This window comes from Macadamia integrifolia, chromosome 6 (genome assembly GCF_013358625.1).
Source record: "Macadamia integrifolia cultivar HAES 741 chromosome 6, SCU_Mint_v3, whole genome shotgun sequence".
NCBI classification, from domain to species: Eukaryota; Viridiplantae; Streptophyta; class Magnoliopsida; order Proteales; family Proteaceae; genus Macadamia; species Macadamia integrifolia.
Window position 1 is genome coordinate 10,116,854 of NC_056562.1, and position 21,367 is coordinate 10,138,220.

General features: G+C 38.5%; 2 protein-coding genes across 2 annotated transcripts in view; one reads left to right on the forward strand and one right to left on the reverse strand.

The window, feature by feature from the left end:
* LOC122080890 (plastidial pyruvate kinase 4, chloroplastic) overlaps nucleotides 1-968 on the forward strand; it is a 10,203-nt gene extending 9,235 nt beyond the window's left edge. Inside the window, exon 8 of the transcript XR_006140945.1 lies at nucleotides 590-968. The gene's annotated coding sequence lies outside the window, so the exon portion shown is untranslated. The remainder of the gene's footprint in view (nucleotides 1-589) is intronic.
* A 1,062-nt stretch (nucleotides 969-2,030) lies between these two features.
* Nucleotides 2,031-20,234, reverse strand: LOC122081740 (cyclic nucleotide-gated ion channel 1-like). Its single transcript, XM_042648971.1, has 7 exons — nucleotides 19,556-20,234; nucleotides 16,267-16,827; nucleotides 14,466-14,678; nucleotides 12,362-12,639; nucleotides 5,993-6,095; nucleotides 4,464-4,700; nucleotides 2,031-3,810 (listed from the first exon to the last, which is right to left on the reverse strand). The coding sequence occupies exons 2-7, from the start codon at nucleotides 16,621-16,623 to the stop codon at nucleotides 3,082-3,084; spliced, it is 1,917 nt and encodes a 638-aa protein (XP_042504905.1). The 5' UTR covers nucleotides 16,624-16,827; nucleotides 19,556-20,234; the 3' UTR covers nucleotides 2,031-3,081.
* Nucleotides 20,235-21,367: the final 1,133 nt, after the last annotated feature.

Consider the following 21,367-nt stretch of genomic DNA (forward strand, 5'->3'; position numbering starts at 1 on the left):
CCAATATTTTATTTACAAAAAAAAAAAAAAAAAATGACCGTTGCCAATTTTGTTTCCTAGCATCCTAACTTACCTCTGCTACAAAGAACCTTCTCATATGATGCTGAGACTTGTTAAGATTTGGAGAAACTTTCTTTTAGCCACCAAACTTTTTTTTTTTTTTCACCACACCTCTCATGAAAGGCGGAAATCTCGAACCTAAAAATGCTCTTACTGATTTTCCCATTAGCTTACGTGCTGCTGTAGAAGCCACAGTGCCTTATAGGGAACCCTCCCCAGAAAGAAATAGAAACAGTGAGGGAAGTTGTAGAGAGAACGCACTATTTAGCTCATGAGGCTAGAGTTGACAAGGCAAGGCTGGTAGCCTCGGAGAACTCTGATGCTATTCTATCCTTATTCTTCTAAGGGAAAAGGTTCTACATGGGGATAGTGGGCGGAACCCTCTTGCATGCTCCCAAAACAGTGAATTGTATTAGATACCCCACTCTTGTAAGATTCGTTTTGGGAACTTTCAATTGCATAAAGGGAACCCAGTCCCTCTTATTTTTCAAATCTTTTCTTTTTTGTTTTGGGAATCTAATTGGCAAAGGTCAAAGGAGCGGGCCACTCTTCTACTTTGATTTTGGGCGGCGTTCTCATCAGGCTTTTGCTCTCTTACCATCAAAAGAAGAATTAACAGCTAAAGACGATCAGCTTGTGGCACAAACAACGTTTTGGTCATCTTTATGCTCTTCGTCTGCATTCTCAAAGTAATAGAATAGGTCACAGTTTCTCATTTGATTATTTTCATTTAGCCTAACATTCTTTTGTCTCATTTTCAAAAAATCATAAGAAAATGGATGCTAGTTCTTTTCCATTTATGCTTGTTCATTCTAATGTTTGGGGTCCTGCGCCTGTTGGCCCTAGATGTGGTTACTCTTATTATGTGACGTTTTGTTTATTGATGATTTTTCTCGTTGTACTTGGATTTATTTACTTGAAAGAAGTGTTCTCTTGCTTCAAGGATTTTCTCACCAAATCTTTCAAATCTTTTCTTTTCATCCGAGAGCTTTTTATTCGTGAGCATGACTCCTACATCGGTGTTGGGCGGCTTGAGCTCCTCTATGGTGCAACACAGTGTCCGGCGCACATCCAATGGCTAGAAACGCCTTGGCACGGAACCCAAAGTTGTCGCACGCAGCCTAAGGCATTTCTAGACGTTGGCTACGCGTCGGACACTGTGTTACGCCACAAAGGAGCCAAATCCGTATTGGGCCTAATGAAAGTGCATGTGGAAGCATTAATAATGTTGGCTCCGTTTGGTTGCAATGAAAATTTATAGGGAATGAAAATAAAATTTTCATACTTTAAAAATAAATGTTTATAATCATTACCCATATGATTGTATAAACTACTTCATTTTTTTAACCATATTTAGTAATGATGTATTTTACATGTAATTTTTATTTTACATACCATAGCAAAGGGTTTTGGATGCAAAGTAAAGTGAAAATTTATAACCAAATATGGAAAGATTTGAAGTTAATGATAAAGTCACATAGGTAATGATTACATATATTTCTTTTTTAAGTATGAAAATTTCATTTCCCTTCCCTTTTATTCCCCTTACAACCAAACATAGCAGTTAGGATTTTTACTTTTCATAGAAAGTGGATCAATTATTTTGCAGGGGCCTATATTTGGGCGCAGGAGCCATGCTCCCTGACAAGCTCTTGCGAACCTGTTTCATTGCAAATTTTCTGGAACTTTTTTAGGCTAACGGAACACTTTTTCCTCTGCCAAAAATTTAACGCATCCAAGCATGCACATTGGTGAAAACATACTGGCGGATCGGATTTAGGATAGCTGGAGCTTGATCCTATCCCAATCACCTGGATACCTGTCGTTACCAAAAAAAAAAAAAAAAAAACTGTCCAGCGTGTAACCATTTGAGAAAATTAAAACATATTCCAGGAGCACAAATAGAGAGAGAGAGAGAGAGAGAGATTAAGCATGAGCAGGACACAACACAACAGTCTTGCGCCGAAGTAAAAAAAAAAATTAAGAGCTTTACCTCTCATGTTAATTGAAGTATATTAATCCAAACATACATCATAACACATATAACAAGGGGATAGATAACTTATCTGGGTCATGGACAAACCCAAAGTTGATGGCAGTAAACACACCATAAATGGCGTCACAAATGAGAATCTTAGGGAATCAATGGGGTTGAGTTGTGCCACTGGTCACTTTTCTGAAGAGTATAGACATCGTCCTATGCTGCAAATCAGGTTATTGCAAATCAGCCTCAACATAAAATAACCCCATAGGCCCTTTCAGTTGTACTCACTTACTAGGCCACATTAGGATACTTTAGAGTTGTGCTCAATTGGACACTAAAACAACAATAGAGAAGCCAAGTAAAAAGCTGACCCTGAGATTGTCTTGTTATCATTAGAGAAATTGACTAGACCCCCTCCCTATATAGAAAGGAAGAAAAAACACCACCAAAGGTTATCTTCAAAAACATATGTCCACAATCCATGTCTTTTCCTACAAGACATGTTTGTTGATATATCTATTAGGAAAATACCTAGCCCTCCAACACAACCTTATATCAAAAATAAAATAATATTTTGAATCTTTAATTTTAAAACCATCTAAAAATTCCAACAGTATACAAAATAAAAATAGAAACATGGGAAAAGAACTTTGTTTGGGAGTGTTGCCTCTACGTCTACACCCTACCCCCAATGAAAGATGGAAATCTCACCCTTATTGATGTTTTTATGTGGACTCCCAACGGTCCTCACACTGGCACAAGGACCATGCTCCCAGACAGAAAACTCTCATAGAAATACCTGCTTGAGTGTGTCTACGCCTAGACACAAGTGCCATGAAAAGACTGTGCTGCCCCCCGCCCCATGCGCTTAAGATACCTCTGCACGACCTCCCATTGGTCTGTGCACCGGCACAGTGGCAGCGCAAGATGGTAGTATTCCCTTACCCATATGGCCATATATATAATAAGATCAATAATTATATGGCCAATCTCTATGGCACTCTCCCTTCGTGAACCGTGAGGCATAAATGGTGGCATCAAGGCTTTGAGAGCTCCCTCCCCCCAGCCAATGCATCTTGCAACCTATCTTCCTCCACACATAGAGATACTTCTAGGCCATTACCCAATGCACAAAGGCTTCCCGCACTTAAGCAGGGTTCTGGGAGGGTATATAGGTAGACAGCCTTACCCCCTTTATGGAGAGACTGGTTCCCAGGACTCGAACCTGCACCACTGCGCAGGCGGAAAGAGCCCTTTGCCATTGCTCCAAGCAACGACCCCTGTTGAGACACTTCTAGCTTCTTATAGTGGCGGCGCCAAGCAGCTTGTATGAAACAGGCCGCCCATGTCCTCCACTGCTGTGAGTAGAACCTGAAAGTGTGTTGGACTTCCTTGCTATGAAGCTGCCGGAAGTGGGAAGCCACAAACTTCAAGTCCTCTACCTTGAGAGCGAAGGCTTCAACCTCACTCAGGGCCTCAACCGTTCTGGTTGAGATGGGGAGGTTGGAAGATGAGTGGGGATCCAATGCCCATGTCAGCAGCTCTTCTCCACAGAAGTCCCCAGGACTCAGTAATTCAGAGTTGAAGAAACCATTCCTTCCACCATTTGTCGTCACACTCCTTAGCTTCCCCCTCGTGAAGAAGAGCATCTCATCAACTAGATCCCCCTCACGGGCAATGTAGCTGTGCTCTGTGTACAGTGCTGGCTTGAGGCGATCACACATTGCATCCAATAAAAGTTCATCCACTTTTTCGAACATTGGCACCTAAAGAGGAAAGATCAAGGACTAAATAAGAGAATATGAATTTCCAACACCAAAACTTGCTCAAAATCAAAGTCAATCTGATGAATTTAATATGTTGAACAGGTAGATAGAAACCAATGTCAAAACTATTTGACATCTTCACACATAACCAAATATATTTGGTTTACATAGCACTATAGAAAGCATCCTACTAATGAAGACAAGTTTTATAAGTTACAGAGGCAAGCAGTAGCTAACATCCCCCATTTACATTCACAAAGCATCCCTTAAGATCTCATGGTGAATTTGCCTTTTGGTAGGATACAAGACTTAGTATTCCTAGTCTATAGAGTGCAACATGGTTTACAAACTCACAATGCAAAATTTGATTTGATCAAGACACGAGACAGGGTCTCCTATAACTCATTCTTTTTTTCCTCTGACAACAAATAAAAAACCTTAAGGGCTTGATCAACATTAAATTTCTTTAGAGTTCGTTAGTGGAGAGGGAGAATACTCTCAAAAATGTGTGAGAATGAAATCCCCCAGCCTGTCAGCACATGCTTTAAAATCACAATTCAGAAGGGGGGGGGGGAATCAAAGGTAAGGTATATGCATTAGATTATCAATGATTCATTCACCACAGAAAGTTCAAAGATACGGATGGTACTCACTCTCACGAGTAGAGGCAAACAGAAATGGCGTTTTATGTCCCTTCTGAGGTCCTTAGGAAGGTTACAGAGGAGATTCTCTTCATCCACACCGCCCGTTTTTTGCCAGTTGTACTGTTGATACCGCCTGATACGCTCCCTCAGGTTGTTGGGTAGCGAACGGTGGGACATCCATTGTTCTGCATCTCTCCTTTTCAGTTTCATCTCTTCTAGTCTAACAGTGGTGGACTGCATATATGTCTGTAATAGCATAACAATATTAATCCTACTCTACAGGGGGGGTGAAGCGAGTATTATATAAGAACATTGGGGGTTCATTAACATGAATCAAGGACATGAAAAGTGGGATACAGAGTTTCAGAACATCCAAATGGTCACTATTATGAGATTTCATCACCTAAAAGTACAACCTGATGAGATACTAGCTATCCAATCAAATGAATTTTTTAAAACAATTGTCCCCTGTACGGCTGTATCTACATACAATATTGTGTTTGGAAGGTTTGGATAATGAGCATGTAAATGACATTTACAAGATATAACCCATTTCCCATCTTCACACTGTTTATAAACTTCAACATGGAATAATATGTACCTCATTTCAAGAGGCCAACTCGTAACCTCATCTAAAGAGGCTAAATCGACTAGTACACTTTCTCAAATGACAAGGTTCATCAATGCTAATCAGACATGAATGCATGACATGTCTCTCCCTGCTTTCACCCTCACTGCAAACTTCCCTCTCCTGCCACCCCCCCGGTCAAAACCACAGATGCCCCCAGCTAAAGGAACAGCTGTGCCAGCAAAATGCTCCCAAGAATGTGATCCTAGTTTTGGTTTACCAAATGGCACTACCATTCCATATTGACCATGGGATATTAACTTCTGGGATTGCAGTAGCTGGTAAGACATATTGTCTATCATCACTCAAGTAGCAAGTATCAGACAATGTTTTTAAACCAAGATAATAAGCAGACTAATGTAAACTAGGACACCATAGCAGATTGGTAAGTTGACATGATAAATAAGACCCTCTGGTCAGCCAAATGCAAGCTTATCTACAACCAAATGTGTAACTATTCTGTACAACAGAGCTACCAATAATAGTGTGATTGTTATTACTCTGGAAATCATATCTTGGTATATCTATGCATTAAACAAGAGTTGTGGTAATAAGACCGATAAGATGGAAGATGAAATTTTATCCTTCTTGTTCAATGGCAAACTGGAAAAAGGGAAACCAACAATTTTACAGTTTTAAAAACTTTGGTCTAACCATGCTTTGACCAAACCGGTCAAACAGGTCAACCAGCTACTGCATCAAACTTGGAACATTCCATACATGGAAGACCAGACATTGATCCTCCTGTGAATCACAATATATTTCTTACCTCTAATTTTACAAGTGTATCTTAAAAGTAACAATAGAATATGCTGATATATCCTAAATCCAAGTTGCTAAGATGCAACAGGTTGCCTGTTTTAAGCCGACTAAATTGCTTAAACTGAAAGGAGAACAGTTCTGTAGTAACCTGCAAAACCGAACCAAAGAGAACCAAACCGAAGATGGAAATAAAGACTGCAAATGCTATCTCCCAAACAAAAGTACTTGTTTGCAGATTTTGCCCAAGAGAACTGTAAAACAATACAGGCACAGAAGATCAAATATTAGCCCGAAATTACTGCTCCAAAATATGATAGTGCAGCTACAAGCATTGGGGACTTTAAAGTAACTTTAAAAAAGCTGAAAAGTATACCAACATCAGCTAAAAAGAATAATCATATTATTCAATAGGACCAGCCTCAAAAGAGAATACCACGAGGAATGGAATCCATAAGAAAATCAACAAGATCTAATCATTTCAACCAACTAGTACAGAAAACTTTTTGTTCCTAATGCCTCCGTATTTTATTTTTTGATCACCTAAAGACAGAGAATGGATGCATAGTTGTTTGATGTTCTGAGCATCAAAGATCCTAAAAGAGACTTTTAAGTAAAATAATCATGAGAGGATGACAGTAACCATCTTAATAGTCATGGCAACAAGGTGTCACCTCAGTGGGGGACAACACACGAGCACCACATGAGACCATATTTTATATTTAGTCATATAATTGGGAAAGGTTAACGTTCACAACCATAACCCCCTAGGGGGTAGCTTAATTGGCAAAGAATGACACCTCAAAATAAAGAGGTCAAGAGTTCCACTCTTCTTGGGGCCTACCTATGAAAAAAAAAAAGTTCACGGCCCTTAGTGAACTTCGTAAAATTCACAACTTTTTATCTATATGCCATGTTCAACATTGAGGGGGCTATGTTATAAAGGTCTCCCCCCACCCCAAATCTCATAAGTAAAATCTCAACTCATATTGAGCAGGGTTATAGTAATGAGAAATTTGCAACTTTTCACAATTTTGGACATCATTTTAAGTTTTTAACCCATATAACATCCTTACTTTGAGTTGAGATTCACCCTATGAGACAGGTTGGGGAGACCTGCATAGATGTCTAGGCGTCCAAGTGCCCTTTGCTGGAAAGATACCTGATGTAGATAAGTCACTTGAGCTTATTTTATTGCAAATAAGCCTTGGGTTGTGTTATGTATGTGTTGGGCCTTTGATCCCATGGGTTTTCTTTGAAATAGGCCACTTTAATAAGCCTAAAATATGGGTAGAAGGTAGGAAAACGGGATTTTGTTCATTAGTTTAATTAGTTGCTATTTAATTCAATAAAGGCCCATTAGGCCATTAGTTGGTTGTAAAGTCCTATATGGACTATTAGTTAGTTAGTCCTACTCCATGTTGGAGTCATAAAGCCAAGTCCTAGTCCTATTTTGAATTCCTAGTTGTAGTAGAAGTGTCTAGTCCTATTGGAAAACAAGCTCCTAGTTGTAGTAGGAATGTCTAGTCCTATTGGGAAACTAGCTCCTAGTATTAGTATGATTGTAAACTTCCCCTTTATAAATAGAGAGGCATATGTTCCATTATTGGACAGATTTGAATGAAAGAAAGTTTGCATTTATGAAAGAAAGTTTGCAACTAAATGCTTAGAGCAGTTGAGATAGCTGTGGGTGAGAAGACCTGGCTGAACAGAGTACAGAAGAGAGGAAGAGAGGAGATCGATCTCTCTCCTATTCCCACTAGGATTGCTGATCGGTTTTGATTTCTAGAGACTTTTATCAGAATTTGAACTATACCTCTTGAATATTACAACAAATAAAATAAAAAGAAAAATAAAACAGATGGGGGATTAAGAAGGGAGCAAAAATCAAAACCGATCAGCAATCCTAGTGAGAATAGGAGAGAGATCGATCTCCTCTCTTTCTCTCATCTGTACTTTGTTCAGCCAGGTCTTCAATCAGGGTATTCCAGGCCTCATAGGGGTCCCACGATCCTTACCTAGTCACTGTTGGAAGCATTCAGCTGCTGTTCTTGAAGGTTCTTCTCAGTTTTCTCTCCTAGGTCAGAAAATCAAGAAAGCTTGTAACTTCACAACCAACCGTCAGAATCCTCCCAACTTTGGGGGTTTTTGTACCCTCCCTAGGGACTATTTATGCCTAAGAGTGCAACTCAATCGGACTCCTATAGCCCTGGCCGCACCTCTCTCTCTCTTCAGCTCTATAACAGATCTTTCTCTCTCCCCTATCGGGTTAGGTTTTGGGCTGATTTTGCTCCTATATGGGTATTGTATCCTTGGGGATTTATTTGATGATATTATTTTTTTGTTTCTTACTCCTATTTGTATTGTTTGGGATTATAAATTGCGGAATTAGTTACTTGTAATCTACTCCTGCATTAAGTGGTATCAGAGGTACAATTGAAGAAAGCTCCAAACAATCTATCAGGGCCTAACCGAAGATGGTTCCATCAGTTCGTTACTTCGCTGGACAAAGGGATACATTCTACATCCTTGATTGGTTAGATTCTCTGGAGGAATATTTTGACTACTATAACTTGACAGAGACAAAAGCTTCAAGTTGTTTTTTTCCGGTTGATAGGTCATGCTAGAGATTGGTGGAGAGTCCATGAAAAGCAACTCCGGGTTCGAGGACATGAGCCTAGGACTTGGGAAGAGATGAAGTACGAGTTAGTGACACAATACCTCCCTGTATATTTCCAAAGAAGGCTCTTCCCTCCACAGGATTCCCATCAAAATACAATCACTGCTGCCCAATCTAATAATCAGCCATGTTATTTTCATGGGGAATTCCTTGAATGGATGCGTGGATTGGATATGTACTTTGACAACTACAACTTAACAGAGACACAAAAATGCCAATATGCATATTTCCAGATGAGTGATTGTGTTCGAATGCAATGGAGAGTCCGTGAAAGGCAACTTCAAGCTCAAGAATGTAAACCTAGAACGTGGGACGAGATGCGGTATGAGTTGGTAGGCATGTACCTATCTGAGCATGAACGAAGCAGGTATTTCCTTCCACCAGATGTCCAAAAGCCACGCACAATTAACAAGAGCATGAAGGAATTATCAGCGTCTATTGCAAAGGAGCAACAAGAGAAGACATCTCTGACCAGTGAATTAGAGTCAAAAGTTGAGGTTAGTGTTAAAAATTTTTCAGCCATTCCTATTGTTAAGGAAGAACTAATCATTGATGTTCCCATCAACGAGACTCAGGTGGCATAAGTCGAAAGCAACAAGGTTGCCACATTGAACAATGAGGTTGAGACTGAGGAACTTGACACTACAACAACTGTGATAATTGTGAACAGCCAAAAGGAAGATCCTGAGGGGTTCAAGAATGAAGTTGTGCTTGAACCATCAACAGAACCAATTGAGAACCACCAAGTAGATGAACTAAAAGAGCTTTATGTTGCATTGAAGTTAGAAGAGATCAAAGGTGCATATGTAAATGACCCTATAGATACATCCAAAGATGTTGAAGTTGAGCATGTGGAGTTTGTCATCCCATTAAAGTATCTTAAAGATCGAGCTCCTCACATTCTAGACTACATCTTTATCATCAAAGAGCTACCTGAATTTTTCTACGGCTTGAAGAGGGACGTGCACCATGATATAATCACCCTCACACTCTACAAAATTTGAGGACGAATTTTTTCTAAGAGAGGGCGAGTTAATTTTGACAAGTCACTTGGGCTTATTTTATTGCAAATAAGCCTTGGGTTGTGTTATGTATGTGTTGGGCCTTTGATCCCATGGGTTTTTTTTTTGAAATGGGCCACTTTAATAGGCCTAAAATATAGATAGAAGGTAGGAAAACGAGATTTTGTTCATTAATTTAATTAGTTGTTATTTAATTCAATAAAGGCTCATTAGGCCATTAGTTGGTTGTAAAGTTCTATATGGACTATTAGTTAGTTAGTCCTACTGCATGTTGGAGTCATAAAGTCAAGTCCCAGTCCTATTTTGAATTCTTAGTTGTAGTAGGAGTGTCTAGTCCTATTGGGAAACTAGCACCTAGTATTACTATGATTGTAAACTTTCCCTCTATAAATAGAGAGGCATATGTACCATTATTGGACAGATTTGAATGAAAGAAAGTTTGCAACTAAATGCTTAGAGCAACTGAGATAGCTGTGGGTGATAAGCCCAAGCTAAAATAACCACTTCCTTTATTCTCTTTCACCCTTCTCAATCCCCTATCTGTTTTATTCTTCTTTTTTATTTTATTTGCTATAACATTCAAGAGGTATAGTTTAGATTTTGATAAAAGTCTCCAAAAATCAAAACCGATCAGCAATCCTAGTGGGAATAGGAGAGAGATCGATCTCCTCTCTTTCTCTCTTCTGTACTCTGTTCAGCCAGGTCTTCAATCAGGGTATTCCAACCCTCATAAGGGTCCCACGATCCTTACCTAGTCACTGTTGGAAGCAATCAGCTGCTGTTCTTGAAGGTTCTTCTCAGTTTTCTCTCCTAGGTCAGAAAATCAAGAAAGCTTGTAATTTCACAGCCAGCCGTCAGAATCCTCTCAACTTTGGGGGTTTTTGTACCCTCCCTAGGGACCATCTACACCCAAGAGTGCAACTCAATCAAACTCCTACAGCCCTAGCTGCACCTCTCTCTCCAGCTCTATAACAAGCCTTTCTCTCTCCCCTATCGGGTTAGGTTTTTGGCTGGTTTTGCTCCTATATGGGTATTGTATCCTTGGGGATTTATTTGCTGGTGTTATTTCTTTGTTTCTTACTCCTATTTGTATTGTTTGGGATTATAAACTGCGGAGTTAGTTACTTGTAATCTACTCCTGCATTAACACCTAGGCGGCACCTTGGCACCTTGTTGGTGTCACCTCAATTATTTACCTCCGTCAACGCCTAGAATCGCCTAGACACTGTGGCAACTATTCAGACCTGTCTGACATGGTATATGAATAAAAAGCTGGTGAAATTTTACAAAATTCACTAAAGTCATTGACATTATCAAGACCCTACATAAAATATGGGAAAAAAAATCCTATGATGCCAATGTGCAGATTTTTGTGCATGCCCTCTCACATCCCACCCATGGACCCCACAAACTGTCTCCTCATTAAACGCCCCCTACTAGATTGTTCGATCACCCACCCCCCTCATTGGTGAGAAACTGCACTTTGGTGTGGTAACGATCCATCTCCTATAATTTATATACTCATTGTTATTCACTTATGGCTATGGGTGCATCCTACTGTCAACAAAATGTTGAAGTGAGAAGTTACAACCTTCTTTTGATTGCCCCTTGTCTTATTCTAAAAAATTATTTAAGGTATGGATAAAAAAGAGCTTTTCAAAATAATTTGGAAGTGACTAGTCATTAAGTAATTATTAAAATCTGCATAGTTTTTTAGTAGGCATGTGAAATGATAGAATTTACCCTCAATGAAAAAAGAGTTTGTAATACTAAAAGGGCAAAAAAGAAAGGTTATAAATTTTTTTACACCAACCTTGGATACAACAAGATCTTCCCTTTAGTTATATACATTACAGTTCTTTATATTTTATGTAATTCTAGTTAGGCAAAAAATTAAATGCAAAGCCATGTATATACATGGTTGTCTCTAGACATCTCTTCGGCAGTCAGATAGGCATAAAGTGACAACTTGTAATACCATAGCTTCCCCACACAAGACAAAGGGTGGCTGTGAACATGACCGTATATGAAAACCAGACCCTTGTAGTTATTTATTTATATATTTTATGGTACTTCCCCTTTTGGGGCTAGGCTTCTCGGTGCTCAAGGTGACCGGACACCTTAAGTAGTGCACTGTCCCCAAGGTGACGCCTTGACAATAATGGTAACCATCCATTCTGTAAAGACCTTACTAAACTACTAGCCATGTTTTAACCATACAACATAATGTGATAGAGAAGAGGTTTCAGACCTGGAAATCTCTTAAGTCATCGAAAAGTAGACATGGACCCTGCATGTGCGCTATTTATACTGCGATTTCATTGCTAGACCATCCATACATTTACCACAGCATATATTGAAGTAAAAGACAGCATAGCAACAGCATATACCCCAAGTTAAATTGGTCTCTTCCTAAACCTGCTAATGTGCAGCATACTTCTAGTGAATAAGTGAGGAACACAATCTGGATTTTTGAAGACGATGATTCCTCAGGAATAAAGCAACTATGTATCACATTTGTTTCCGAACAGTATGGTTGTAACTAAAATAGATAACCTAAGATATGCTAAAGTGGTGGCATGCTTAGATATCCAAAGGGTGTAGTTTATGCACAGGTGACTATTACCCTTTGATTTCAAGAGTCCTGCAGGGCAACCCATTCTCCTGCGAGCCTCTTACCCTAAAAAAAATTCTTGCCAATTTTTTACGATGTAAAATTTCTAGTTGTCTTTATCCTCCTGAACTTTGTTCTTCCCCCACCTCAACCTCAACAGAGGAAAAAACCATGTATGAGGAAACAAAAAGAAATTGCACAAACCTCAGATTGCGCAGGCCCCACCAAAAGCAGTATAAGAACCTCTGTGAGAAATTGTTTGAATTCACCACACCAGACTGAAGAGCATCAAGGAATATTCCAAAATTAAATGGATGATTCCCATCTGAATGATTACAAGAAGCGTTTAGAAATGACATGTCAATTCTCCTATCACCACAGGACATATGATGAATATCACATCCAGGTTGCTTCTGACAAGCTCCTTGCCAGCATGTATATTCTCGTTCAATTGAAAACAAGTACCAAAAGGCCCCAAGTACCTGATTGGCATTCAATTAAGTAAAGGTCAGAAGGATATCTGAGAAAGAAGAGAGAATCCTGCTACTTGCTGCAATCATAATCTGATGCGAGAGTGAAACAATATCAAATACAGGCACCCAGTACGACAAACACAAGAGAGAGAGAGGAAAAGGGTAGTGTCGAATTGGGTTTACACAAATAGAAGAAACTATGGAAAGAATAAGAAATAAAACTCTGTTAGGGAACTGCGAACATAAGCTATGAACAGTAACTTTGAAAAAAAAAAGAGAAAAAAATAAATAAGCGGAGATCAGAAAGAGAACGGCAGATAGCTAACAACTAGCAAATAGTAGCCACATTGGTCATAAACAAGGGCAGCAGCCTCACAACCAAATAACAACTCTACTCCATTCCAAGAAACACAAAATCTGTATGGGGACACAATGCTACTTCTGAAGATTAATTTGACTCACTTTAGGATTCTGAAACCAGCTAAACAAGTGCTCCTTTAAGTTACCTAAATAGAAACTAAATAGAAAACCTGATATATGTAAAGTGACTCCCTTTTGACTAGAGAACTGACTCAGTTAAGTAACCCTAATAAGAATAGACCTTATCCATCCTTTCTCCTCATAGACTCAAAAGAAATCTAATAAATATGGAAATGATATAATCTCTTATAGACCATAGATATCTGAATAATAAGCCTAGGACTCCTCTTCAACGATTCCTACCCATATTCATTAACTACCACAGAAATGACTCCAACTCCCAATAACATAGATACTGATTTCCTATTGATTAGGCTTTATATTCCAGCCTATCACAAAAAAAAAAAAAAAAAAAAAAAAAAAAAGCCCAATAATTCCACTAGGGGATCCCACATCAAAAGCTCCAGACAGAAACTCTCAAAATATATAGCTCGACACCCAAGTACCATCTACCATGATCTTGTGCATTATGCCACAAGTAGCAGAACAATCCGTACCAGTTCTTCCAAAAGGTGTAGGTAAGATCCACCTTAGAAAATTATAGACCAAAGATTAATGGACCTTTACCTTTGATCCTTTAGGAAGGAATCTAATATTTTGCTTAACAACTTGAAGAATTTGATGTTTCTTAGATGCTCCTGCATAAACCCAGTCATACATTCCACGACACAAACTTAAGGGTCACTTGTTAAGAAATAATAAAAAATAGCGTACCCAGTGCACGAGGCTTCCACCAGTACGGGGTCTGAGGAGGGTCATAATTTATACATAAAATAGGAAAAGGTTTTCAACATGGTATATGTTGTTTCCAGCTCAGGATGAACTGTCCATTTTATCCACACGAAGATAAGACATGGCAAATTAAAATGGCCAAAGTGTACAAAACCATAAGTTTTGCCATATTGCAGAGATTTGCTGGCTTGGAACTTGCCACAAGATGATAGTAACATGGAGAACACGAAACACATTTTTAGGCTGCTTGTCCAACATTTAAGATACAGAATATCAAAATTCATAATCCATAAAGGCATGTGAATGGGAAAATTTCTCCCATGTTTCCTTGATTTTATTACTGAGCATTTTATTCAGTCACAATCAGATATTCACTTAATTTGAATAAAAAAAAAGTTCTACCACTTGACACTATGTCCGTGGAGGGAATGGCAACAAATACCCCACAAGAGTTCCTCGTGTTCACCACACTTTCTTTTACTCAAACCAAGATCCATATAAGTTGCACATTACAAAGATCTTGAGAATGTAAAATGGTGAAGGCAAATGGAAAGGCAAAAAGATCCTATCAAGGAAAAGAAAATTTTTGTAGAAAACCAGAAAAAGAATATAAGCTAACTTACATGGCTTGTAAGCATGTAAAGAAAGAGATGAGGAGCAGCTCCAGCCCATGCAGTCTCAGTAAGTATGCCTAAAGTTCTTGTCACTTCTGCATACAGTGGATAGATTCGAAGAAGCCTTGGCACAAATTGGAACAGAACAACAAACTTCAACAAGTCCTTTGTATTCAAAGATTTTGAGCCCTTCAATTTGGGGCTGACAATCAAAATTACTACCTGAACAGATTAGACAAACAGTCCTCAATTCCACAGTAAAAGCTAACTTATAGAACATATTTTATTTGAGTAAATTAACTAATAGAAATTAGAAGTTTGAACTAGAAAGATAACAGAAGACAGCTTCAAATTTAATAATCAGTGGCATCCATACAGCACAAATTTCATTTATTTTCTCTCTGTCAAAACATTCCACAAATTTGTAAATAAGATGAGGGTTCCGTAAAAGGCAGTGTGGCTTCGTACCAGCGTAGGGACCAATGGGAGCACACGTGGAGGCATCAACAAGGGTCGGATTTCCACATTTCATGTGGGGCAGACTGGTCATTTTAGCCTCCCATATGTCTTGGCGCAGGGTCCACGCTGCATTTTACGGCTCTTTTTTCCCTATAAAAATTACTTAGGCTCCATTTTTTCAGCATGATATATACATACTCTTTTTTAGCAAACCCGGCGCGCAAGGCTCCCGCATGTGCGAGGTCCAGGGGGGGGAGATCTACGCAGCCATACCCCGAGAATGTCAAGAGGCTGTTTCGGCCGCTTGACCACCAGATCGCAACATTCGTCCCTTACCTTTGGACCAAGATACATACATAAAATATATGCAAAATTTAAGTGTTATTTATAGCACTAAACACTAAATACATGCCTTCCATTTCTTTGATATTTTCTCTTTTCTTTGCTGTACATGACACAGAACTGCATTTGGGCATGAGAGAATGGGAAAGAGTATTAAACCATATAATATGAAGTAAGGTTATCCCTGGCAAAGATGGTATGATTAACCACGATCAAACCATTTTGTGGAAAAAAACAGCCTTTAAAAATCTCCTCCGGGAAAATATAATTTATTAATTTAAGATATGAATGTCATAAATTTAAAAATTCTTGTGTCTCAATTTAATTCAGAAGCGAAATAAAAGGTTTCTAAAACACACCGAAAAATAAGAGTTACTAAAAAATAAGTCAACTTTAGAATCAAAATAAAAATTATTTTCTAACTTAATTGTAAGAATAACTTTAAACATAAAACCACAACTTCGATGTGAAGTCTTCCCTCTCTCTGGCTGCTCCTAATGCAAGACATTCCACAAAGGGTTTGCATATAAAAGCATACACACAAGCGCATGTGTGTGTGAGAGACAGAGTGGAATAGTGTACACAAAATGATTAAGAAAGCATGTGGGTATGGGTGCTATCAAACTGTCCAACCATAAGAATAGAATCCATAAAACATCCATAACAACTATGGACAAACTTAATAGCACTTGCAAATTCCTTCTAATAAAAGCAAACAAGGTAACAACTTAAGAGAGATTCAACTCTTTGTTGTTGGATCAAAAGAGAGATTTAACTAATTAAGTAACTAAATAACAAAGAACTGTAAAAAAGAAATTATGAGCCTCAAAACGTTGTAGGAAATGGTAAGTTGACCTCACTACCAAAGCCAGTGACTGACCCCTCTGGTTTATCATTCCAATTTTGAGGGAGAGATGACAGTAGTAAGTTCGAACAATAATCCTTTAGACAAAGTAGGAAAAAAATGCTCTATAGTATGTTCTCTTGACTGCTGGAATGACTCTTGTACCTGTGGGAGTGGAAGAACAGCAAGAATGTCGAGTAGCAAGTATGATGACAAGTAGCGTTTTGCTATGGCAAATGGATCTTTAAGCAAAACATCTCTTCCAATTACTTGAGAAGAAGGAGCAATGAAGCCAGTACGGAATTGAAATATGATGTGAAGTACATAGAAAATATCGGTGAAAGAACGAAGAACACTGGCAGTTATCTCCAACTTCTTATCCAAAGCAAGACATTTTTCATGACCATCAACCACTGGGATATAAAAGAATAACGGATCCAAGGACACTGCAATTACACGTGACAACAGAAATAATTTGTTCCATTTCTGAAGAAATGCCGCCTGTGGGTGAAGAATTTCCATCCTAGACCCAGAGTCTTTTACCAATGGATAATCTAGAGGCTGGAGCTTTAATGATTTCCTAATGTTCTTAATCCCTTAAATCCTCTTCAAATCCTTTTCTGAAACAGAGCCTAGTGCTGATTTAATTTCTACTGAATACAGTACATATTCTGTGGAATATTTCTTCTCAGAGCTTGAAGATCTCTTGGACTCCAATCCTGAAACCTGAATAAACACAGTCAGTAAAACATGCAATCTGAGCAAAACAGGTTAATCAATTTATTTTGGTGAGAAGACTACTTTATCATCAAAACTCACACCTCACATGAAAATATCCAAAAAAAAATTTGGAAGGGACACATGAAAGCTTTCTACTGTTAAACAGAAATTAAAAATTAAGCCAATTTATTATTTGCAGAAGATGAAAATGTCATGGAAAAGATATAATTTTCAAACAAATTCTTGCAACATTAAAGTTATTCTTTTTTTTTTTTTTTTGGGGGGGGGTGGTGGTGAGGTTGAGGGAGGAGTCAAGTCAAAGTAATTCATTTCTAATATTTCAGTTCAGATTCCTTAAAATAAATTCAGTGAATTGGCAGCTGAAGTGGAAAAATGGCACATCATTAAGCACCGAGATGATGCTCCGAATTGAGGGGTCTTCAATATTACATTTTTTTCACACCAAAATGGACCATATTTTGGTGTCATTTCAGCTATTCAATGGTATATTTCGACCATTTCGGTGGTATGTTTCAGTTTCAACCAGAGTCAAAACTCCAACCGAAATAAAATTCAAAATCTTGAACCTTTCTTGAAACAATAGCAACCAATGCTATGTCTGTGGAAACTTAAAAGCACAAAACAAAAGAAGTAATTTAAAGTAGGAAACATTTTAATGGAAATAATTGAGCATGAAGAGATCCAAAGCCTCAAGTTGACCAACCTCACAAATTTTTCTCTTGACAGTGATTCATAACTTCACCTTACTTGGAACACAGTGTCAATGTGAGAGTGTCAATCATGAGTGTCCTCAATGAAGTTAAGAATCTTTTTTTTTTTTTTTTTTGGTAGATGAAATTTAGTAACCTTTCAAAAGTTGAAATGCAAATCCCTGGAAAAGGCCAACTGTGAATTAGAATCTCTCACTTATTCCTCATCATCAATTTATGACCATAAAGATAGTCAAGCAAAAGATATAAGCTCTCAAAATCAATAAAACAAGTTTAACCAATGCGAGCACCTAATTTGATGGCAAATAAATGCAATGGTTCAAACCATATGATGTTAATGTGCAATGCATCAGTGACAAATAACATTCGTAGTTCAACTTGCTTGAATCAAGCACGAAATTACCAAAATAGGATTAGGTGAAAAGCCCCTAACCCTAGTGAGTAATGGACCAATATGGCTGTTGGTGCTGGCTGAGTGATACACAAACAAGGACTTCATTGTAACAAAGGATGGAACTGCATGTGTACATGTGCATATATAGATGAATGGAGGAAGGTCTAGAAATACAGAAATAGGACTGGACAAAACCCATTCTGATGCCTTGTTAATATCCAACCAAAAAAGTTGAACTATTGGATGGAGGGACTCACAGGTATATGAGGGGACAGAAAATCTCAGGAGTAACCGATGTGGGACTATTCTTCCAACAATAAGAGAGAGCAGCGACTTTTCATAAGGATTTCAATCATATCCTATGAGATGCCAAAACTTGGGAACAATGTGGTTTAGAAAGAAACCATCCATTTCTAAGAAAAAGAACATAAGAAACTAAAATTCACCTAATTACGCCTTAACAGTTAACACTAGATTTCCCAGAGAAACAAAACCTTCCTAATAACAACTAATAATGTGAACTTGCTAGATGCCAACTTTTGAAATTACGGAAGTACCCATAAAAAAATTTAAACTCAAAGCCTCATGACCCATGGAATGAAAACTGATTGCATCCCCACTAAGCTGCTCTTAATTCTTCCAAAGTCAAAATAAACCCTCCACTAAGCTGCTACAACTATGAGTTACCAAGATTTGTCCTCAAGCTTCATAAAAAAAGGTACAGTTCACTCTGGATCTCCCACAGTTTATAATGTAGGGCTTGCAAACCTTGATGACCTTGACAGGGTTCTAGGAAACAGTATTGGATCAGTTGCTATCAGTATCGGCCAATATCGATAAAACGGAGGGTAAAATGGTCAAAATAATGGTTGTTATCGGTATCTTTAAGGGTAAAAAATCTGATATGACCAATACATAACGAGAAGTATAGGATACAATATCGGTTTAAGAACCAGCCAATTACCCGATCTGATACCATGAATTAAAACCCTAGCCCTTGATTACATACATATGTGTGAGTGGCAATCGACTCCGTGAGATATACAGAGGCATCGACATGAAAGGCATCCCACCACAAAGTCTCAATGATCAATTGCTCTTGAATTAAATAAAGGAAAAATGATCTCCACACCAGCAGTGAAGAGATCTATAACAGAGGAGGCGAAGATGCCAGGTTCTCCATCACCACCTTGAAATGAGAAGATGGGGACATTTTTCCCGAAACTATGCACTACCAAACCATATAATGGGCAAGATGAATATGAAAACCACGTCTTCTCCACTACTAAAAAATAATCCATCAGGATAAACAAAAAAGAAGGAAAAGGAAAATAGGAGTTCGATCTTTGGAGAGTGGGAGTAACGAATTCTATCAGATTTTAAAATTTACTGCAACTCAAGATGAAATGAAATGAAGAAAACAAAAGATTCACCACTAGGTCATAAAATTTTGAACTTCAACCATTTATTTCTTTCAGGGTTCCAAAATTAATCAATCTCTTGGCAGAATTCAATCCATAAAACATCAAAGCCAGCAAGAGTGTGAGAAAAAAAAAAAAAAAATCAAGCATGAAAGATGTAAACGAAGCTAATCGAGAGGGAGGCACACCTCATGCACTGCGTAGACACTGAACGGCGGAGCGGCGCAAATGAACTTAGAAAGAGGGACTACTGCTGTGATAATGATCACCTCCCCTTATCTTATAAACAGGGAAAGGGATAGAACCGAGCATAACAATTGGGAAATGAAGAATTCAATACTTCTCTCAGAGGTGAGGTGAGGTGAGGTGAAGTTTCCTTGAGACTTCTATGGCGGCGAACCCTCTGGCGGGTCTGGCCTTTACGGCTTACTAGCAGGGCTGGTCGTGTTTCCATGAAAGAGATAGAGAGAGACGAAGGGGGCAGGGCGTGTAAGGTTTCAGAATTTTGAAAATAGATTGAGAATACTCCAGCCATGGACTCCTGAATGCGATTATAAGAGGAAGCAGGCATGGGATCGTTCGATCCTCTATCACACATCGCGTGTATATGTACGGATTAACAGCTGAGTGTGGGGAACACGGCAAAGGAATGCCATTATGGTCCGAGTGGAGCGAAGGTTCATTCATCCGTAGGAGAAGTGGTAGAAGTAGAATAGTAGTTGTAGTGAATCCGAAGGAAAGGGATCTGTTCACACCAGGAAGAAAGTCCTGGACACCCCACATTTGGGATATGAAGTTTGCGCGAATAAGGGCTTCGGCTTCCCTCCCAAGACCTGGGCGAATGACACATGACGAGATAATGATCCAATGATTCTTGATACCTGCTCTTGAAGTCTTCTTTAATATCTCATATTTCATATCTTTCACAAGTTGTTGAATTGTCACCTCGTCATGTGTTGCTCATTCAAGTAACTATGAACTAACCTGGTGATGGGCACTAAGGAGAGGAGATGGATCCCAAACAAGGTGAGAAAAAGATCCTCTTTTTACCCAAAAAGAGGGAGGGAGGGAGGGAGATCATCTCCAATTGCCGGGCTGGTTAAATGCTATTAATGAGAATAGTAATTCATTATTCTTAACAATAGGTCCAAGAGACTTTTTGTTTCATCATGGATTGCTCTAAAATTAAACAACTACATTAATCTTAGTAAAAAGTGATTTAGATGCACATGGTTTCAAGTTAATGCTAGATAAAAAAGATTTTGGTTATAGTTTTCCTTGCAACGATCCGGGACGTCATTAGTCCAATCCTTTGTAGGAACTACCTGTAATAATGAACTTGCAAAACGGTTCTCATTTAACCCCAGTATGATCCGGTCCACGTAATTGTGGGGTCAGTATGGGCCCACGGGACTAGTCAGGCCAAAGGCCTGACCCGTAGTTAGCAAAAAAAAAAAAGAACTTGCAAAATGAATCTGTTTATCATAAAGAGATTCGTTGTTCATGACCTTGCTTCACCTTAAGTGTTATTTGAACCAAAAGATCACAATAAATTTTTGGTAAAAGTAATGTCTTGGTCCGTATCGAATAGAACATGCTAAGCAGAAATTTTTTTATGTAAAACTTGCTCGATTTAGATTGGGAAAATGGTCCACTTAGTGAGTTATCTAATGGCTGGAATTAGGGGGAAAAAAAAAAGACATAGTCTACGGCTCTAGAGTCTAGACCAACTGGGGGTGTCAATTGATAAATCCTGATCGATTTCAATTGGATTTAACCAATCTCCACCAATTTAAGGTTTCATATTGTTTGGTTAATCGAGCCTTATAGATTAAGATATGGATACGTTTCTATTCTGTCAGTTGATATTTAGTCCATAATTTTGACGTGAAGTAATTAGGTTAATCAGCCTTTAAATGGACTAATAGAATAATTAGGCTATAAACAGTCCTTAAATAGGCAAAAAAAAGAAAAGAAAAACGAGGGGCTCTATAATCCAG